The following is a 19370-nucleotide window of genomic DNA, read 5'->3' on the forward strand; positions in this document are numbered from 1 at the left end:
TAATTAATTGATGTAAAAATTCACAACCAGTTTTATTCACAGGACATTGCTTGACAAAGTTCCCTCTAAGCTGCCTGGCTGCGTAGCAGGCTATCAAGGGTCAGGTAGGCTGGGGGAGATGCCTCTCCCCCAGCCGCATCCTTGGAGCTGCTGCGGATGAGGAGAGGCACCTCTCCCCTGGCCCCAGGCTGCTGTGGCGAGGGAGGGCTAGGTGGAGTCCCAAACCCCTCATCCCCAGACCACCCCAGAGCCCGCACCCCCAGCCAGAGCCCTTACCTTCCCATACCCCAACCCTCTGCCCTAGCCCCGAGCCCCCTCCTGCACCCCAAATCCTTTATCCCTGGCCCCACCCCAGAGCCCACACCCATAGCTACAGCCCTCACCCCCACACCCCCCCCAACCCTCTGCCCCAGCCCTGAGCCCCCTCCCACAATCCGAACCCCTCAGCCCCACTCCCACCACACATCACTTCCATATTGTTGCACATAACAAAATTCATTCCGCACATGGACATAAAAAATTAGAGGGAACGCTATGCTTGACCATCTGCAGAGCTGACTGAATAATTCTTATCAATTCTTATTCTTATCATTGTGATAGTTATGCTTCGTCACAGACGTATTTCTATTGGGTTACCTGCAAAGGGGATGCTTTCCATTAGCATGATAATGAAACATTTTGTAAAAGTGTCACAGGCAGTCAGAAGGGCTAATGAGACTTTATGCCAATCTTTTAAGAAAACACTATGGACGTATCCCTTAAACCAAAAGAAATGAGGGGAAAACATACTATTAAATGCACATCATTTTCAGTGTAACTGATAGGCTGAATGCTGTGTGGGTGCTCTGAAGGGAAATAATTCAAAGAGATCTTCCCACCCTTGTGCCTCCTGTGTAGCAGCTGGCCGCAGCTATGGCTGCTGCACTTCCTTGAGCACAAGAGCTGCTTAGAGCTAGTGTCCATGAGGGCACTAACATCTGCAAAAGAAGCAGAGAAGGGTGAGGAAAAGACAGGGCCCTGTCTCCAGCTCTCTTCTGAACTGGCAAGCAGTGGGTGGGGTGGGTGGGGAGGGAGGAGCTTGTACTCGACCGTCCTATGAGTGGCATAGCAGTGGACCAGGTGTCCAGTTTTCGACCGGAACACCTGGTCAAAAAGGGACCATGGCAGCTCTGTTCAGCACTGACTAGGCTGTTAAAAGTCTGGTTGGCAGTGCAGGCAGGCTCCCTACCTGGCTCTGCACGGCTCCCAGAAGCTGCCTTATGTCCAGCTCCGCAGGTCCCATTGGCCGGGAACTGCAGCCGATGGGAGCTGTGGGGGTAGGACCTCCGGGCGGGGACAGTGTGCAGAGCCCCCTGGCTCCTCCGCTTAGGAGCCAGACATCAGGCAGCTTCCTGGGAGCTGTCTGAGGTCAGCGTCACCTGGAATCCGCATCCCAAACCCTCTCCTGCACCCCAACCTCCTGCCCTAGCCTTGAGTCCCCTCCTGCACCCAAACTCCCTCCTGGAGCCTGCACCCTCTCCTGCACCCCCATCCCCCGGCCCCCGGCTGGAGCTCCCTCCCGCACCCTGAATCCCTCATTTCTGGCCCCACTCAGGAGCTCGGACCCCCAGCCAGAGCGCTCAGCCCGTCCCGCACCCCAACCCCCTGCTCCAGCCTAGTGAAAATAGGCTAGTGAGCGATGGTGTGGGAGACTGAACAAGGGTGGATGGAGTGAGCGGGGGCGGGAGGGGGGGCTTGGGGAAGGAGCAGGGCAGGGCTGGGGCAAGGATTTTCTGCTCTTAGAAAGTTGGCAACCCTACATAGCGGCTATATACATCAGGAGCTGTAGGAGGAATTGCTCTCCCAGCAGTGCAATGCGTTCCAGAGCACTTCTCGGTGAGGCGGTGTAGAGTTGCCCCACCTCTTACTCAGGAGCAATGTTGTGCTCACCAAGGAAAAGAAACAGAAATGCACTGTAACTGAGTTTTAAGAAAGGAAAATTAATTGGCAGCTCTAGAAACAAAAGCTAACGTAACAGAAAGAAATGAACTGTGTCATCGTCTATTGATCCAAGAACAATGTCATCCCACAATAGTGCTGTGACCTGTGTAAATCTTGCAGGCCAAAGGCAGCCCTAGTGTAACTCCACTGAAGTCAACGAATTTGCACAAAGTCTAAATTTGCTTCCTCATCTCCCTGCTACAGGACACAGGATCATAGGTCAAATTCAACTCTTGCTGTATATGGGTGCAACTCCATTGGCTTCGCTAGGGCTGTTTGGCTGTTTACGGGGTCGCTCTTGAGCCAAATAATTCTTTGAGATTTGCTGTGTAACCTTGGATTTCCTTAGGAACATATGAAACCTGACACTTCCTTGTAACACAGACTTTGGGGCTTGGAGCTGAGAGAGTGACCTGCATCAAGGCAGCTGTGAGTCACATAAAGGATTGGCTGTTCTGCAAGGTCTCTGCTTTGATAAATAATAAATTGTAGCTCATAGGTGTGTATGTAACTAAGATTTGGGGCTGGCTAGGCTTGTCCAGGGACAAATTACTGCAGCAAAACTGTTATCAACTTTTATTTGTGATTTGCTCTTTGTTTTCTGTGTCTTGCCAATAAAAATGACTTTTGTTGGAGAGAGGCTGAACTAGGTCATAGATACTGTTAGTTGGGGACAATCACTGGCAGGCAACATGGAGAGAAAGTGAACCCTGATCTCAGGGGAGGCTGAGTCAGGAGTGGATTATAAACTTGAGTACCCTGTCAAGGACAGCAGAGGTTGCAATCTTTTACCATAAACAGTGCCACAGGGCAGCTAGAAAGGGCTTGCGTGGGCATGAGGAGAGCCAAGTGACCTGAAAGGTGCTAGGCTTTATTATGCCAGCTATAATTGATGTTTACATCCTTCTACCCCTTTTTTCCAGCAAACTTTTATTTAATCTCCCAAAAAATAGTGGTAGCCTCAAGCACAGAAGAAAGAGAAGGAAGCATCCCTCCTTTAAACCACTGGTCAGGGTTTTTAACTCAGGGATGAAAGTTTCTCAGGACTGAAACTTGGAGTACAAAATCTTTTTTTTGTAAAAGTGACTGTTTTCTACACAATATGAACAAAAGTGAGCTCATGGGTAGTGGAGTTCTCAGCAGAACTCCCTGAAAATAGACATGATATGTTAAAGATGCGCTTTTCAGAAAATATAACTAAAAATGTATTCATTTTGTAAAAATGCTCTTTTATTGACAATAGGTATATAAATAAGAGCAATTACTTTGCCTTACGCCACGGGGCAGGGTGGGGAGAATAGATTATAACACTAAAGATTTATTTTGCTTGAACAAAATGCCTACTGTGACTTCATTCAGCAAATGTTTTGCATTCCTAACCCTGCCAAAATAAGATCAAATAATTGCAGATATTTAGCATGAATCCTCAATGCATGCATGCCGTGGCTCCAGGTTAGGACTCATACTCTTAATTCCCTTTAAGCCTGAAAATGTTTGCTGTATTAGTACACCTTCCATATTTTAATACATGATATAGGCAGATTCAGGTCTGCAGCCTTTGTCACAGTTTGGCACAGGGTTAAGTGCTTCTCTGCCCCCTCTGTGATCTAATCTTGGGAGCCCTGTTAGGTCTCAGGCCTCCAGCCATCAGAGATGTTCTCCCGCCAGATGGGGGATGTAGGCTTGCTGTTTCCCTGCAAGTCACCGTGACTATGCCAGCAGGTCTGACCCTGCTTGCTGTTCTGTTTTCTCCTAAGGACTATGACAGCGTGAGTACCAGTGACCAGCCAGCTTTCACAGAGCACAGTACATTTATTTTAGACAAAAGCATGACAGAGAAAACATAATAAAACAATAAACAGTCTACATGCATGCCAAAGCTTACCAGGTGTTACCAAAACCTCCATGTGGAGGATGGGTAAGTCACAGCCTTCCAGCAGGGTTTTGCCCTTGCAGTTACAATTTCATGTCAGTTTGAGGATCAAATGAGGTCTCAGTCACTTGAGGCTGACCCTTTGTATCACAAGCTCTTCCTTTCTCTGCTGCACCCTCTTGAACCTGGTCTGAACCAATATGTTCATGTTTCTGTGAAGAGCAGCTGGAACCCTCAAAATTCTGCAGTGGGAAATCCTATACAGAATCCCAGGGAGCAGGGGAGGGTAGCACTCTCTCTGTACCAGTAACCACTTGACATAGTGTGGTTACTGAGCCCTGCCCTTTGACTGGGATTTGGGCTAAACTTTTCAAATGTGGCCACTGATTTGAGGTGTCTCAATTTTAGGTGCCCAGGTTGAGGCACCTAAGGAATCTCAAGTTGGGTCCCCCAAAACAGAGACACCCCAAATCAATGGCTACTTTTTAAAATTTTGGCCATAACCTTTTGTAAACCTGGCCTCCGCCGGAAACATCTCTCTGTGTGTTTTATTAATTGGCTGGTTTTTTTCGTCTCGTTTTGGTTGATATTATCTTTACTTTGCATTTGATTAGAAAAAAGAAAGTGTGTGTTTGTGTTTGTTTGTGAGAGGTATAATAGTAGTCATTGGATTCAGTAGATACTTACCCCTGTCATGTGACAGGAATATAAACCTTTTGTAGCCCTGAACCCCTGTCTAGGACCAGGAAATAAAGATAAGTCTTTCAATTCCTTGTTTCTTTATTCTCTGACAAAGATCCTCTTTTTATAATTTTTGTACAGTGAATATTTATAACAATTGTTAGCATCAGTATATATTTTATTTGCAGAAACCACACTTATTTACATTTTAATGATCCAGTTCAATAAAGATTTATGCACCTGTCATATCAGTTTTCCAGAAAAGTGATAAAAACATCAAAAAAAATCAGTAACTCATGCAGAACTCTCCCTCCAATCCTTGTTTAAATGCCCTCATTGTGTTCCGGGAGCAGTGTGCTATCCATTAAAATGACCAGCTTCTAAAGTCATAAACTTAAACCCAGTAAAACTCTTGCTGCATCCTTCATTGCAAAATCTTTCTGTTTTACAAACACACACATATAGTGGCTGTTTTCTCTTTTTAACATTGTTCCCTGAACCATGAGGTCTGAATTAACACCTTCCCATTGCATCTATTGCTGAACTACACCTGGAAGGCCTGGAAACAGGATGCTGCTTAAAAACCTAACTATTTTATTTCTGTTGTAAGTTAGCCCATGGGTGGTGGGTATCAAAAGGCCAGGAGAGGCTAAGCCTCCACAAACAGCCTTGTGTGGCTCTGCCCACGCTCTGCCCCCAGGCCCCCCCCTGCTTTTCCCGGCACAGACTGCGGCTCTTCCCCCCCTGTGGCTGGGTCCCTGGGCTGGGGCTTGCCGGCCTGCGGCCAGGGACTCTGGATGGCTGGAGCCAGTGCTCACACTGCCCGTTCACCCACCACTGCAGGGTTGAGTGCCAGGACGCTGAATCAGGGCAAAAGTTTGAATTTGGATGCAGCAATTCTCAAACTTCATGAGCTGTTTTTTTAAGATTTAATTCCAAAATGGGAAAAATCTTATATCAGCTGAACTGATGAGATATCTGCCATCTTGAATTACAGAATCTTGTGAGATCATCTGTTTTTGCAAAATATCTGCAATTTTAGGGCAAAATTGAGAGATTTTACTTGCATCCACACACCAGAACCGGAAAATAGGCCCCTTCTGGTTTTAGGGCCGAGTGGATGGAAAACACTAGGGACTAGGAATTTGAATAAATTTTCCTCCTCCCCCAAAACTAAAGCAAAGAAGTTTCAATTTCAGGTTCTAGTTTTGGTCTATATCCATATAGGCCCATATACTTGGATGTTTGGTAGAAAGGAAGGATATTTTTGCTTATAGAATCGGTGACATTCAGGACTGGAAGGGACCTGGAGAAGTCATCAAGTCCAGCCCTCTGGGCTGAGGCAGGACCACGTAAACCTAGACCATCCCTGACAGGTGTTTGTCCAACCAATTCTTAAAAACCTTCATTGATGGTGTCAAGGTTCCTTCCCCACTCTGAACTCTAGGGTACAGATGTGGGGACCTGCATGAAAGACCCCCTAAGCTTATTCGTACCAGCTTAGGTTAAACTTTCCCAGACTACAAACTTTGCCTTGTTCTTGAACCATATGCTGCCACCACCAAGCGTGTTAAACAAAGAACAGGGAAAGAGACCAGTTGGAGATGTCTTTCCCCAAAATATCCCCCCAAGCCTTACACCCCCTTTCCTGGGGAAGGCTTGATAAAAATCCTCACCAGTTTGTACAAGTGAACACAGATGCAAACCTTTGGATCTTAAGAACAATGAAAAAATCAATCAGGTTCTTAAAAGAAGAATTTTAATTAAAGAAAAGGTAAAAGAATCACCTCTGTAAAATCAGGATGGTAAATACCTTACAGGATAATCAGGTTCAAAACACAGAGAATCCCTCTAGGCAAAACCTTAAGTTACAAAAAGACACAAAAACAGGAATATACATTCCATTCAGCACAGCTTATTTTACCAACCATTAAACAAAAGGAAATCTATCACATTTCTAGTTAGATTACTTACTAACTTAACAGAGTTTCTGAGACTGCATTCCTGATCTGTTCCCGGCAAAAGCATCACACAGACAGACAGACCCTTTGTCTCCTTCCTCCCTCCCCCTCCAGCTTTTAAAGTATCTTGTCTCCTCATTGGTCATTTTGGTCAGGTGCCAGCGAGGTTATCTTAGCTTCTTAACCCTTTACAGGTGAAAGGTTCTGCCTCTGGCCAGGACGGATTTTATAGCACTGTATACAGAAAGGTAGTTACCCTTCTCTTTATTTTTATGACAGATGGGGATTCCATAACCTCCCTTGGAAGCCCATTGCAGAGCTTAACTGTCCTTATAGTTAGAAAGTTTCTCCTAATATCTAACCTAAATCTCCCTTGCTTCTGATTAAGCCCATTACTTCTTGTCCTACCTTCATTAAACATGGAGAACAATTGATCACAGTCCTCTTTATGAGAGCCTTTCACACATTTGAAGACTGTGATAAGGTCCCCCCTCAGTCTTCTTTTCTCAAGACTAACAATGCCCAGTTTTTCTAACCTTTACTCAAAGGTCAGGTTTTCTAAATCTTTATCATTTTTGTTGCTATCCTCAGGACTCTCCCCAATTTGTCCCCATCTTCCCTACAGTGTGGTGCCCAGAATTGGACACAGTTTTCCTGCTGAGGAGAGTGGGACAAATACCTCCCTTGTCTTACATACAACAACTCATGTTAACACACCCCAAAACATTAGCCTTTTGCAACTGCATCTCTTCATTGATTCATATTCAATTTGTGATCTGCTAGAACTCCCAGATCCTTTTCAGCAGCACTACTACCTAGCCAGTTATTCCCAATTTTGTAGTTGTGCATTTGATTTTTCCTGCCTAAGTGAAGTAGACTCATAGACTTTAAGGCCAGAAGGGACCATTGTGATCATCTAGTCTGACCTCCTGAACATTGCAGACCACAAGAACCTCACCCTGCTCCTCTTGTAATAGGCCCATAATCTCTGGTTGAGTTACTGAAGTCCTTAAATCTTGATTTAAAGTAGGGCTGTCAAGCGATTAAAATTTAATTGCAGTTAATCATAGAATCATCATAGAATCATAGAATATCAGGGTTGGAAGGGACCCCAGAAGGTCATCTAGTCCAACCCCCTGCTCAAAGCAGGACCAATTCCCAGTTAAATCATCCCAGCCAGGGCTTTGTCAAGCCTGACCTTAAAAACCTCTAAGGAAGGAGATTCTACCACCTCCCTAGGTAACGCATTCCACTGTTTCACCACCCTCTTAGTGAAAAAGTTTTTCCTAATATCCAATCTAAACCTCCCCCACTGCAACTTGAGACCATTACTCCTCGTTCTGTCATCTGCTACCATTGAGAACAGTCTAGAGCCATCCTCTTTGGAACCCCCTTTCAGGTAGTTGAAAGCAGCTATCAAATCCCCCCTCATTCTTCTCTTCTGCAGGCTAAACAATCCCAGCTCCCTCAGCCTCTCCTCATAACTCATGTGTTCCAGTCCCCTAATCATTTTTGTTGCCCTTCGCTGGACTCTCTCCAATTTATCCACATCCTTCTTGAAGTGTGGGGCCCAAAACTGGACACAGTACTCCAGATGAGGCCTCACCAATGTCGAATAGAGGGGAACGATCACGTCCCTCGATCTGCTCGCTATGCCCCTACTTATACATCCCAAAATGCCATTGGCCTTCTTGGCAACAAGGGCACACTGCTGACTCATATCCAGCTTCTCGTCCACTGTCACCCCTAGGTCCTTTTCCGCAGAACTGCTGCCTAGCCATTCGGTCCCTAGTCTGTAGCTGTGCATTGGGTTCTTCCGTCCTAAGTGCAGGACCCTGCACTTATCCTTATTGAACCTCATCAGATTCCTTTTGGCCCAATCTTCCAATTGGTCTAGGTCCTTCTGTATCCTATCCCTCCCCTCCAGCGTATCTACCACTCCTCCCAGTTTAGTATCATCCGCAAATTTGCTGAGAGTGCAATCCACACCATCCTCCAGATCATTTATGAAGATATTGAATAAAACCGGCCCCAGGACCGACCCTTGGGGCACTCCACTTGATACCGGCTGCCAACTAGACATGGAGCCATTGATCACTACCCGTTGAGCCCGACAATTTAGCCAGCTTTCTACCCACCTTATAGTGCATTCATCCAGCCCATACTTCCTTAACTTGCTGACAAGAATACTATGGGAGACCGTGTCAAAAGCTTTGCTAAAGTCAAGAAACAATACATCCACTGCTTTCCCTTCATCCACAGAACCAGTAATCTCATCATAAAAGGCGATTAGATTAGTCAGGCATGACCTTCCCTTGGTGAATCCATGCTGGCTGTTCCTGATCACTTTCCTCTCATGCAAGTGCTTCAGGATTGATTCTTTGAGGACCTGCTCCATGATTTTTCCAGGGACTGAGGTGAGGCTGACTGGTCTGTAGTTCCCAGGATCTTCCTTCTTCCCTTTTTTAAAGATTGGCACTACATTAGCCTTTTTCCAGTCATCCGGGACTTCCCCGGTTCGCCACGAGTTTTCAAAGATAATGGCCAGTGGCTCTGCAATCACAGCCGCCAATTCCTTCAGCACTCTCGGATGCAACTCGTCCGGCCCCATGGACTTGTGCACGTCCAGCTTTTCTAAATAGTCCCTAACCGCCTCTATCTCCACAGAGGGCTGGCCATCTCTTCCGCATTTTGTGATGCCCAGCGCAGCAGTCTGGGAGCTGACCTTGTTAGTGAAAACAGAGGCAAAAAAAGCATTGAGTACATTAGCTTTTTCCACATCCTCTGTCACTAGGTTGCCTCCCTCGTTCAGTAAGGGGCCCACACATTCCTTGGCTTTCTTCTTGTTGCCAACATACCTGAAGAAACCCTTCTTGTTACTCTTGACATCTCTGGCTAGCTGCAGCTCCAGGTGCGATTTGGCCCTCCTGATAACATTCCTACATGCCCGAGCAATATTTTTATACTCTTCCCTGGTCATATGTCCAACCTTCCACTTCTTGTAAGCTTCTTTTTTATGTTTAAGATCCGCTAGGATTTCACCATTAAGCCAAGCTGGTCGCCTGCCATATTTACTATTCTTTCGACTCATCGGGATGGTTTGTCCCTGTAACCTCAACAGGGATTCCTTGAAATACAGCCAGCTCTCCTGGACTCCTTTCCCCTTCAAGTTAGTCCCCCAGGGGATCCTGGCCATCCGTTCCCTGAGGGAGTCGAAGTCTGCTTTCCTGAAGTCCAGGGTCCGTATCCTGCTGCTTACCTTTGTTCCCTGCGTCAGGATCCTGAACTCAACCAACTCATGATCACTGCCTCCCAGATTCCCATCCACTTTTGCTTCCCCCACTAATTCTACCCGGTTTGTGAGCAGCAGGTCAAGAAAAGCACCCCCCCTAGTTGGCTCCTCTAGCACTTGCGCCAGGAAATTGTCCCCTACGCTTTCCAAAAACTTCCTTAATTAATTAATTAAAAAATTAATTAATCGTGCAATTAATCATGCTGTTATATAAATAGTATTCTATTATTGTTTAAATATGGATTTTTTTACTTTTTCAAATATATTGATATCAGTTACAACACAGAACTCAAAGTGTACAGTGCTCATATTATATTTATTTTTATTACAAATATTTGCACTGTAAAAATAAAAGAAATAGTGTATTTCAATTCATCTAATATAAATACTGTAGTGCAATCTCTTTATCAGGAAAGTTGAACTTAGAAATGTGGAATTATGTACAAAAGTCATAAATTTTGCCCCTTAGAAATGTGGAATTATGTACAAAAGTCATAAACTTTGCCCCTCCTCCAAGGCCCTTCCCACTCTCACTTGCTCATTTTCCATGGGCTGGCTCAGACTGCTGGGGTGAAGGAGGGCTCCAGCTGAGGGTGCGGGGTCCGAGGTGGGGCCAGAAATTAGGAGTTCAGGGTGCGGGAGGGGGCTCCGAGCTGAGGCAGTGGGTTGGGATGTGGGAGGGGGTGAGGGCTTTGGGGTGGGGTCAGGGATAAGGGATTTGGGGTGCAGGAAGGGGCTTCACGCTGGGGCTGAGGAGTTTGGAGTGTGGGAGGGGACTCTGGGCTGGGGCAGGAGGTTGGGCTGTGGGAGGGGGGTGAGGGCTCCAGTTGGGGGTGCGGGCTCTGGGGTGGGGACAGGGATGAGGGATTTGGGGTACAGGAGGGGGCTCTGGGCTGGGGCTGAGGGGTTTGGAGTGTGGGAGGGGGCTCCGGGCTGGGGCAGGCTGTTGGAATGTGGGGGGTGTGAGGTCTCTGGCTGGTGGTGCAGCCACTCTGCAGCCACTCTGGTGGGGCTGGGGAAGAGGGGTTTGGGGTGTAGGAGAGTGCTCCGGGCTTGGGAGGTGGAGCCAAGGGGTTCAGAATATGGGAGGGGGCACTGGGCTGAGGCAGGGGTGGGGAAGGGGGTATGGGCTGGGGGTTCAGACTCTTGTGTGAGGCTGAGGATGAGGGATTTGGGGTGCAGGAGGATGCTCGTGTGAGGCTGGGACCAAGGGACCAAGGGGTTTGAAGGGCGGGAGGGGAATCAGGACTGAGGTAGGGGGTTGGGGCATGGGAGCAGTTGTAGGCTCCAGGTGGTACTTACCTCAAGCAGCTCCTGGTAGCAGCTGCATGTCCCTCCTCTGGCTCCTACATGGAGGTGCGGCCAGGTGGCTCTGCACGCTGCCCAGTCTGCAGGCGCTGCTCCTGCAGCTCCCATTGTCTGTGGTTCCCGGCCAATGGGAGCTGCAGAGCTGGCACTTGGTTCGGGGACAGCGTGTGGAGCCCCCAAGCTGCCCCTATGTGTAGGAGCTGGAGGGGGGACATACTGCTGCTTCCAGGAGCCGCACCAAGCCACGGCCGGCAGGGAGCCTGCCGTAGCTCTGCTGTGCAGCCGACTGGACTTTTAAGGGCCCGGTCAGTGGTGCTGACCGGAGCCGCTAGGGTCCCTTTTCGACGGGCCATTCTGGTCCAAAACGGGATACCTGTCAACTGTAGGTGGGGCCTTGGGGGTGGGGCCGGGGGGCTGAGTGGGGGGTTGAGCCCCCCCAGGGAAAGTTGGAAGGCGGCACCTGTGATTTCCTGAATCACTTTTTTCCCTTTCTTAAATATAGCTACTAGACTATAATATACAAACACAATGTACATATTTGCAATCCCTGCCGCCCGACGGTACGAACCCTGAGTATATGGATTCCTTAGAAATCCTTGCTCTTGGGCTTGCAAGTTCATGTACCAGTTCCGTGAAGAGCCTTGGCTGGAGCTCACCCCGGTGCCCGGCACTTGTCCGGGTGGGATTTCATGCGGCGGAATTCCGGCGCCCCTGCCCAGGTAGCGTCCCGCGGCCGGGGAGACCAGGCGCAGGGTTAACGGGCTGGGGCGGGGACCGCGCAGCGGCGCGTTCCCCGAGCCTGGCGGCAGGGGCCGGGCCCAGCAGCAGGGGGCGCGTGTGCGGCTCGCTCCCTCCCTCCCGCGCCGGGCTGGGCTGGGCAGGCAGCGCGCCGCGCTCCCGGCGGCGGCTGTGACTCCACAATGCTGGGCTCGGGCAGGAGGCGGGGCGGGCGGCGGCGCCGTGACTGAGCGGCGAGCGGGGCAGGCGGCGCGGATAAGCCGCAGGCTGGAGCGAGCCGAGCGCTGAGCCCCCCCCTTCCCCGCCCCCTCCCCTTCCCCAGCAGCCGGGCCCTCAGTAGTATGGCATCGAGGAGAATGGAGACCAAACCCGTGATAACGTGTCTGAAAACCCTGCTCATCATCTACTCCTTCGTCTTCTGGGTGAGTGCGGGCTGGGGGCGCGGCGTGAGCCCCCCGCACCGGGGCCGTGCGGGGCCAGGGGGGTTATATTGGGTGCGTTGCGCGGGGAGCCGCAGCCGCAGCTGCCGCTCGGGTTCGCTGCGCAAACGCCCGGGTGGGCTCTCCTCCTGCAAGGTGCCCGGCGCCTCCCTCGGCTCCGCGTCCTAGGGAGTCATTGACTTGCCCGTTGGGGGCATATTCGGATTGGTCCCAGATTTTTTGTTTTTGTTTGGGCTGAACCCCCCCCCTCCGCCGCCCCACAGGAGCAAACGCAGCGAGCGAGCGAGTTACTGGGGCGGCGTGTGTCTGTCGTTCTGTGCCTTGCTGGTTCCCTCTCTCGGTATCCTTGTGTCTCAGGGCAGCAGGCTGCGCTGGTGGGGTAGTTACATGCAATAAGCTGCATCTCGGATCTGAAGTTTGCTCCCACTGTGATTTCCCTGCTGTGAGAAATGTAGCCCTATGCCTTTCTGTAGCCTCTCCTAGGCTGCTGGCCACACGTTCATGACAGCTTCACTCCCCCGCCCCCCTCCGTCGCCTGCCAAACATACACAGGGAGGTGGGGACCCAGCTGCTGCCCCTGTGCAAAGGGAGCTGGGTATCCCTGCTTATTACCAAAGGGGCTTCTGAATGGCAGCCTGGGGCCAAAAACATGATATTGACTAGCGGGGCCCTCGTTGCAGACTAACCTGGTGTTTATACATGAGATGCTTGGTGCGTGCTGCACCGGTACAGGGGGAATGGGATGCTTTAACCATAGCGGTACAGCCCTGTTGGTTCTCCATCTCCCTTCTGAAGTATGCACAGCCCATTTGTGAAGGGGAATGTAATATGAAATATCATGGGAAGGAGCAGGTAGGAATTTTATAAGGTTGGGCTTTGTTTGCTATTTTAAAGTCAGTAGCACGTTATGGGTTTCTGTAAAAAAGCTAAAAGAAAAGGAGGACTTGTGGCACCTTAGAGACTAACCAATTTATTAGAGCATAAGCTTTCGTGAGCTACACGAAAGCTTATGCTCTAATAAATTGGTTAGTCTCTAAGGTGCCACAAGTCCTCCTTTTCTTTTTGCGAATACAGACTAACAGGGCTGTTACTCTGAAACCTGTAAAAAAGCTGTCAGCCCCTTTTTGGCTGGTACCCAGTGTATTTTGGAGGCTGCTCACCAATCTTCCCTCTACTGCCCACCCCTCAAATCAGATTTTTGGTAAGTGCCGTGTGCATTTAGCATGATCAACTTTATTGTTGCACTCATTCACAGGAGTTGTTATCTCTGTGTTACAGAAAGCTTATGCCATGTAGAGAATAAATCATATTTGTACATTTCAGTTTTTTAGCAGTGCATGTCTGGTGAAGCGACTGCACTTTCCCATGGTTTGTACCTTATCTGAAGCCAATCTCCTGCTGTTGAAGCAGGGCAGCTATGCACAGGTATAAGACATTTCAACAACCATGTTTTCTTTTTTGTCACCCTTGCAAATCTCTTATGCTGATACTGCATAACTTGCAATGCTGATATTGGTGGTGAGGAACTGCAAACCTGTTGGGTGTTGCTGGCCACCATGCCTCCATTGTGGAGTGTGTATAAGGTGGGGGAAAGAAAAGCATTTCTCTGTGATTTTACTCTGTGGGTTTTCTCTGACCGTTCCCTTCAAGTTTGTGTTTCTGGTTTAGCTTGCAGCTACTCAGAAAAGCAAATGTCTTGTGTGAAAATAAACTGGTAATTTAAAAATATTTATTGAAATTAAAAACATAGTGGGTACTTGGTCAGGCTAGATTCCTAACAAAAGCCAGTGGCATGTTTTCTGACTTTATCTGTGTCATGGTGTCTGTCATGTGTTTATAACCAAATTCAGAATCGTGCAACTAATTCTTTTTGACCCAGATACATTAATGAGGTATAATGATTGAGTAATGGGGGCCCTGGATTTTTAAACATACCCATGGGGTTGATATTTTCATAGCAACCTGATCTTTTACTCAGCAGATCGCTGACATGAGCAGCATATCCTGGCAGTGATCTGCAGATTAAAGACTCTCTTTAATGGTACATGGTGATGATACAGTATAATGGCCCCACTGAGTACTAGTAGAGATTTTAATCTGAACTTCATTGACGCAATATGCTGAAACATGCTTGTCACTTCATATTAATACAAGCTTAGTGTATATTACCATTTTAATAACTCTGTAATATGCAGTCTCTTTGAAATACAGTAACTAGATGTTACATCATTCCACTTGCTATATTCTAAATAGAAATTGCCCATTCACAGTAATAACCATGAGCACATAACTAATACTCTGCATTTTCAAAGTGCACATCATTTTTCTTATGTTAATTTATATGCTTCATTCAAAAGACTCCTCCCCACTGAATTTAATCTGCTAACCCATTGTTATGGTAGCGTCCATGTTAAAACCCACCACCTTTGTTAACATTGTTTGGCAATTTTGGTGGCACCCACAACCGAAGGGCCTGGTGATTTAAATGGGCAGTAACACTGAATTATTCTCTCATGCCTACAAGTAGTTCCTTCTGCTCAGGGCTCAGGCAAATAGATGAAGTTTGTACTGTTGTCATAAATGAAAAAGTTGTTCTTCCCAGCAATTATCACACAGTAGGATCTAAGAGAATACCTTTCCCCCTATACAATTAGGGAATAACTGCAAAATCCCTGGTGAATACCTTTTCAAATGTTGCCTTTATAATGGTAACCACTAGGTCTCTGTTATCCGTGTGCTCTGGATAAACAAAAGACTTAAATCTGCAGGCCAGTCGAGCCAGCACATTTCATGAGCACTAATCCCGTTTAAAAAAATCTGCAGGCCTGTGATAGAGACTAGGCAACTGGGTTGGCTTGTAAAGAAAAATAGTGATCCAGGCGAGTCAGATTTGAACAACAACAAAAAAGATTGTGTTAGTCCCCAGAATAAAAAGAAACAAAACTAAACCCAGATCTAACTATATTGGTGCAAACCTCCAGAGTAGACTCATTACAAGGGTGTAACACCAGCCATGCAGCTATGTGATTTATCCCCAGTAAATATTTTTTTGGCGTATGTCCTGCTGGTAAGATCCTTTTTGCCCCATTTGTGTCTACACCAGGGGAGGAGGGGAGGTTATACCAATTTTCTCTTATCTAAACAAGTCCTTCGATTCCCATTTGCTAACCAGTAGCATCTCTGCCCCCAACAGGGTTTGGCTAATATGAGTCTTCCAGGCATTAGAAACTGGACAGTCTCCAACATTTAAACAAGAGTATGCATTTGTCTGTTTCCCTTCTTCCTTGTTTCTTGGGGAGGATAGAAAGAATAACGAAAGAGAGAATACTGCAACAATAAACAAAAATCTACTACTCTTCCAACTTCATTGGCATCACATTCACTTACACACACACACGCGTCACACAAGAGTAGAAAACCTGGGTTGAGCAGAACTGAATCTCAAAGGGGAAAACAAACCCCAGACAGTCTACTAAAGAGACAGAGCACCCATCACAGAACCTGATTATTCATTGCTCTGCTCTTCACTTGGCCTAGGAACTCAGGGAGGGTAAAAACTAAGCTTGGTTTGGCTGCTGGTATAAATTAGAGCAGAATTGGCCTATTGTCAAAATATCAAGAAGATAGTGTGTTATGGCCACATCCCCTCCCTCTCAACAGCATGTTGGATGCTGCAGTATAGAGCCATTGGGACAACTTTGTGCATCCAGGGAACCATCTTATGTTGGGGTATTTCCTGGGGTGCCATTTTCATACCTTTATGCCAGTGGAGTAGCATAGAGGCCCAAGTAGATCAGAGAACTGGCCCCAGTTTCAATCCATGGGTCTGAAGACATAATAAATACGAAAACCAGCTACTTTTCTAAAGTGCATATCTGAGATTTTTATTTCACTGTCACAAGCAAATAGGCCAATGTTATGAATGAATGGTTTGCAAACTTTTATTTTAATAAAAGCCTCCCTCAGATGACTGTGAGGCAGGGTGCTGAACTCATGAGGAGGAAAGTCCTGTATCACCCAACTGCAGTCAGTCCGTCTGGCTTTTGATGAGCTGCCTGGTCTATTGTAGCTATGAACATGGGGGTTGTAGTGTAAAACCTTGAGGAAGGGAGCAATGGAGAGAAGGGGAAATGTGTGGGGACCCCTTCAGATGACTGGCAGGGATGTTATTACCCATTGGGGGGCAGAAACCAGTTGGCTAAAACCAATACACTTTTTTGATACTCATATGAAGTACAACGTTCAAAAAGGTCTCTTAATAGAATTTCCTTTTTTAAAGACATCAAATATCCAAAATGTTCCCTCTGTGAGTGACTATTTTCTAAATTTAATTCTAGAGCAAGCTTTATTGATGGGATAGGTGCCTGAAAATCAGGGTTTCTAGTAGAAACACTGAGTGAGACTGCTGCCTTAACAATAGCAGAGCTGCAGGGTGTTAATGAAGAGTTACTTTACTCTGATTTCATACTGTATCTAGCCCACTCATTTCCAAATCAGTTTTACTTAATAATGTTGACTTTTTGATAGCTTCCTCCCCCAACCCCCTTTTCTGTAAATATGTGAGCATGGCAGAAAACTTCAAAAGCAGAGATTAAAAATCTTATGTGCTTATATGTATTCTTATTCATAGTAATTTGAATGCCTAGGGTTACTGGTTTTAGTCTGTAAGGGAAGTTGTAATAAAAATTCAACAACCACATCTTTCCTAATCAGGATTCTACAGTGCAAGCACCAGTTTCAGAAAAAGTAGCAAAAAGCCATACTGTTCTATTATCTACCTTTATTTTTCTCCTTTCAAGTTTCTGTACAAGTAGATTGCAAAGAAATTCAATATTTTCTGGTTTAAAAGGTTTTGCATTAGAATTCAAAATGGATTTTCTGTAGAGGAGAGAATTCTCTAGGTATCCATTTATTAACTTGTGTCTTAAATTGTTGTATGTTTAAATGTATGCTCCTAATATGATAGCATTCCAAAACCTTTGCAGTGCATTTGGGCATCACCCAAATAAAACAATTACCGGTCCAGTCTTTCTATGAGTTTGTCTTTTGGGAGGGAGTCTTAAGAAAATGGGGATTGGTTGTGTTCAGGTTACTTTGCTGTGAAAGACAAGGTTTTGTCTATTGCTCAAAGTTTATTACATTTTAAAGGTGCAAAATCTGTGACCCTTGAGTTAACACTTGAAACAAGTAAACTCATTTGATACCATTCTGAAAAGAACACTACAGAAAAGTGGAAACTCTTGGCATCCCAAGCTTGAAGGCAAGCCCTGTTTTGAAAAAAAAAAAAAAAAATACGGAAGCAGAAAATAAATCCTTGCAAACCTGGTGCTCATAAAAGTATGTTTAAAATATGGACCATTGAATGGAAGAGCAACCAACTTCAATGGATGAGATATTTCAAATAGATTAACATTTACCTTTCATAGAACTAAACCAGGTTTTAATACACTTTCTAAGGGTACGTCTACAATACGAAATTATTTCGAAATTATTCTATTCGAATTTTCGGAAGCTATTTTATACATTTGGTTTTCTGTGTCCCCACTAAAGTGTGTGAATTCGGCGGATTGCGTCCACCGTACCAAGGCTAGCATCGAATGTCGGAGCGGTGCACTGTGGGTAGCTATTCCACAGTTCCTGCAGTCCCCACCACCCATTGGAATTCTGGGTTAAGCTCCCAGTGCATCATGGGGCAAAAGCATTCTTGCGGGTGTTTCTGGGTGTGTGTCATCAGAAAGCTAAGGCAGACAATCGTTTTGTGCCTTTTTGGTGTGCAGACGCCATACTGCTTTCAGCAGACGGTGCACCGCTGCTCTCCTACTATGAATCCACCTCTCCAACTCAACTCTGCTCGGCATCATGAACCGAGCAGCACAGCTTCCGCCGCCAAGTCTGCTCTCCCGCTATTGCCAAGCTTCCGAGCTTCTCCATGTTGTCTGTCCTGGGCTCCCACCTCTGTGAAAGCCACAGAAGACAACCATTTTCAGCCTTTGTTTGGCTACTGTGAACCAAACAGCACAGCTTCCGCTGCCACTCTGCTCTCCTACGTTTCGCGCCCTTTTTCCAGGATTACCCGTGCAGGCGCCACAGCCATGGAGCCCGATCAGATCTCCACTGCAGTTTTGACCATTGTAAATACCTTGCGCATTATCCAGCAGTATGTGCAGTACCTGCAAAACCGGGCGAGGAAGTGATGACAGCGCGATTACTATACTGAGGAGGACATGGACACAGACGGTACGGCATGTGGCGATTGGGAGATTATGGTGCTGTTGGGCCAGGTTCGTGCTGTGGAACGCTGATTCAGGGCCCAGGAAACAAGCACAGACTTGTGGGACAGCATAGTGTTACAGGTATGGGATGATTCCCAGTGGCTGAGAAACTTTCATATGTGTAGGGCCACTTTCATGGAACTTTGTGACTTATAGTCCCCTGCCCTGAAGCGCAAAGACACCAAAATGAGAGTTACCCTCACAGTTGAGAAGCAAGTGGCCATAGCCCTGTGGAGGCTTGCAGCGCCCGACAGCTACTGGTCAGTTGGGAATCAGTTTGGAGTGGGGAAATCTACTGTGGGGGCTGCTGTGCTGCAAGTAGCCAACACAATCATTGACCAGCTGCTATCAAGGGTAGTGACTTTGGGAAATGTGCAGACCATTGTGGATGGCTTCAATGCGCTGGGGTTCCCTAACTGCGGCGGGGCGATAGATGAAATGCATATCCCTATCTTGGCTCCGGAACACCGGGGCGGCCAGTACATAAACCGCAAAGGGTACTTTTCTGTGGTGCTGCAAAGACTGGTGGATCACAATGATGTCGGTGAAACGTCCCTTGTGGGATGGCCAGGAAAGGTGCATGACGCTCGCATCTTCAGGAACTCTGGTCTGTTTGAACAGCTGGAGGAAGGAACTTACTTCCCAGACCAGAAAGTTACTGTTGGGGATGTTGAAATGCCTATAGTTATCCTCGGGGACACAGCCTACCCCTTAATGCCATGGCTCATGAAGCCGTACACAGGCACCCTGGACAGTAGTAAGGAGCAGTTCAGCTATAGGCTGAGCAAAGTGCAGAATGGTGGTAGAATGTGTGTTTGGACGTTT

The 19370-nt window shown here is 47.0% G+C and overlaps 1 protein-coding gene across 1 annotated transcript in view; it reads left to right on the forward strand.

Annotated features, from left to right (window-relative positions):
- Positions 1-11982: 11982 nt before the first annotated feature.
- TSPAN7 (tetraspanin 7) overlaps positions 11983-19370 on the forward strand; it is a 196964-nt gene continuing 189576 nt past the window's right edge. Inside the window, exon 1 of the mRNA XM_084628397.1 lies at positions 11983-12255. Coding sequence (XP_084484523.1) covers positions 12175-12255 — 81 coding nt within the window. The 5' untranslated portion in view covers positions 11983-12174. The remainder of the gene's footprint in view (positions 12256-19370) is intronic.

The sequence above is a fragment of the Lepidochelys olivacea genome (assembly GCF_965140295.1).
Source record: "Lepidochelys olivacea isolate rLepOli2 genome assembly, chromosome: 1".
Taxonomy (NCBI): Eukaryota; Metazoa; Chordata; order Testudines; family Cheloniidae; genus Lepidochelys; species Lepidochelys olivacea.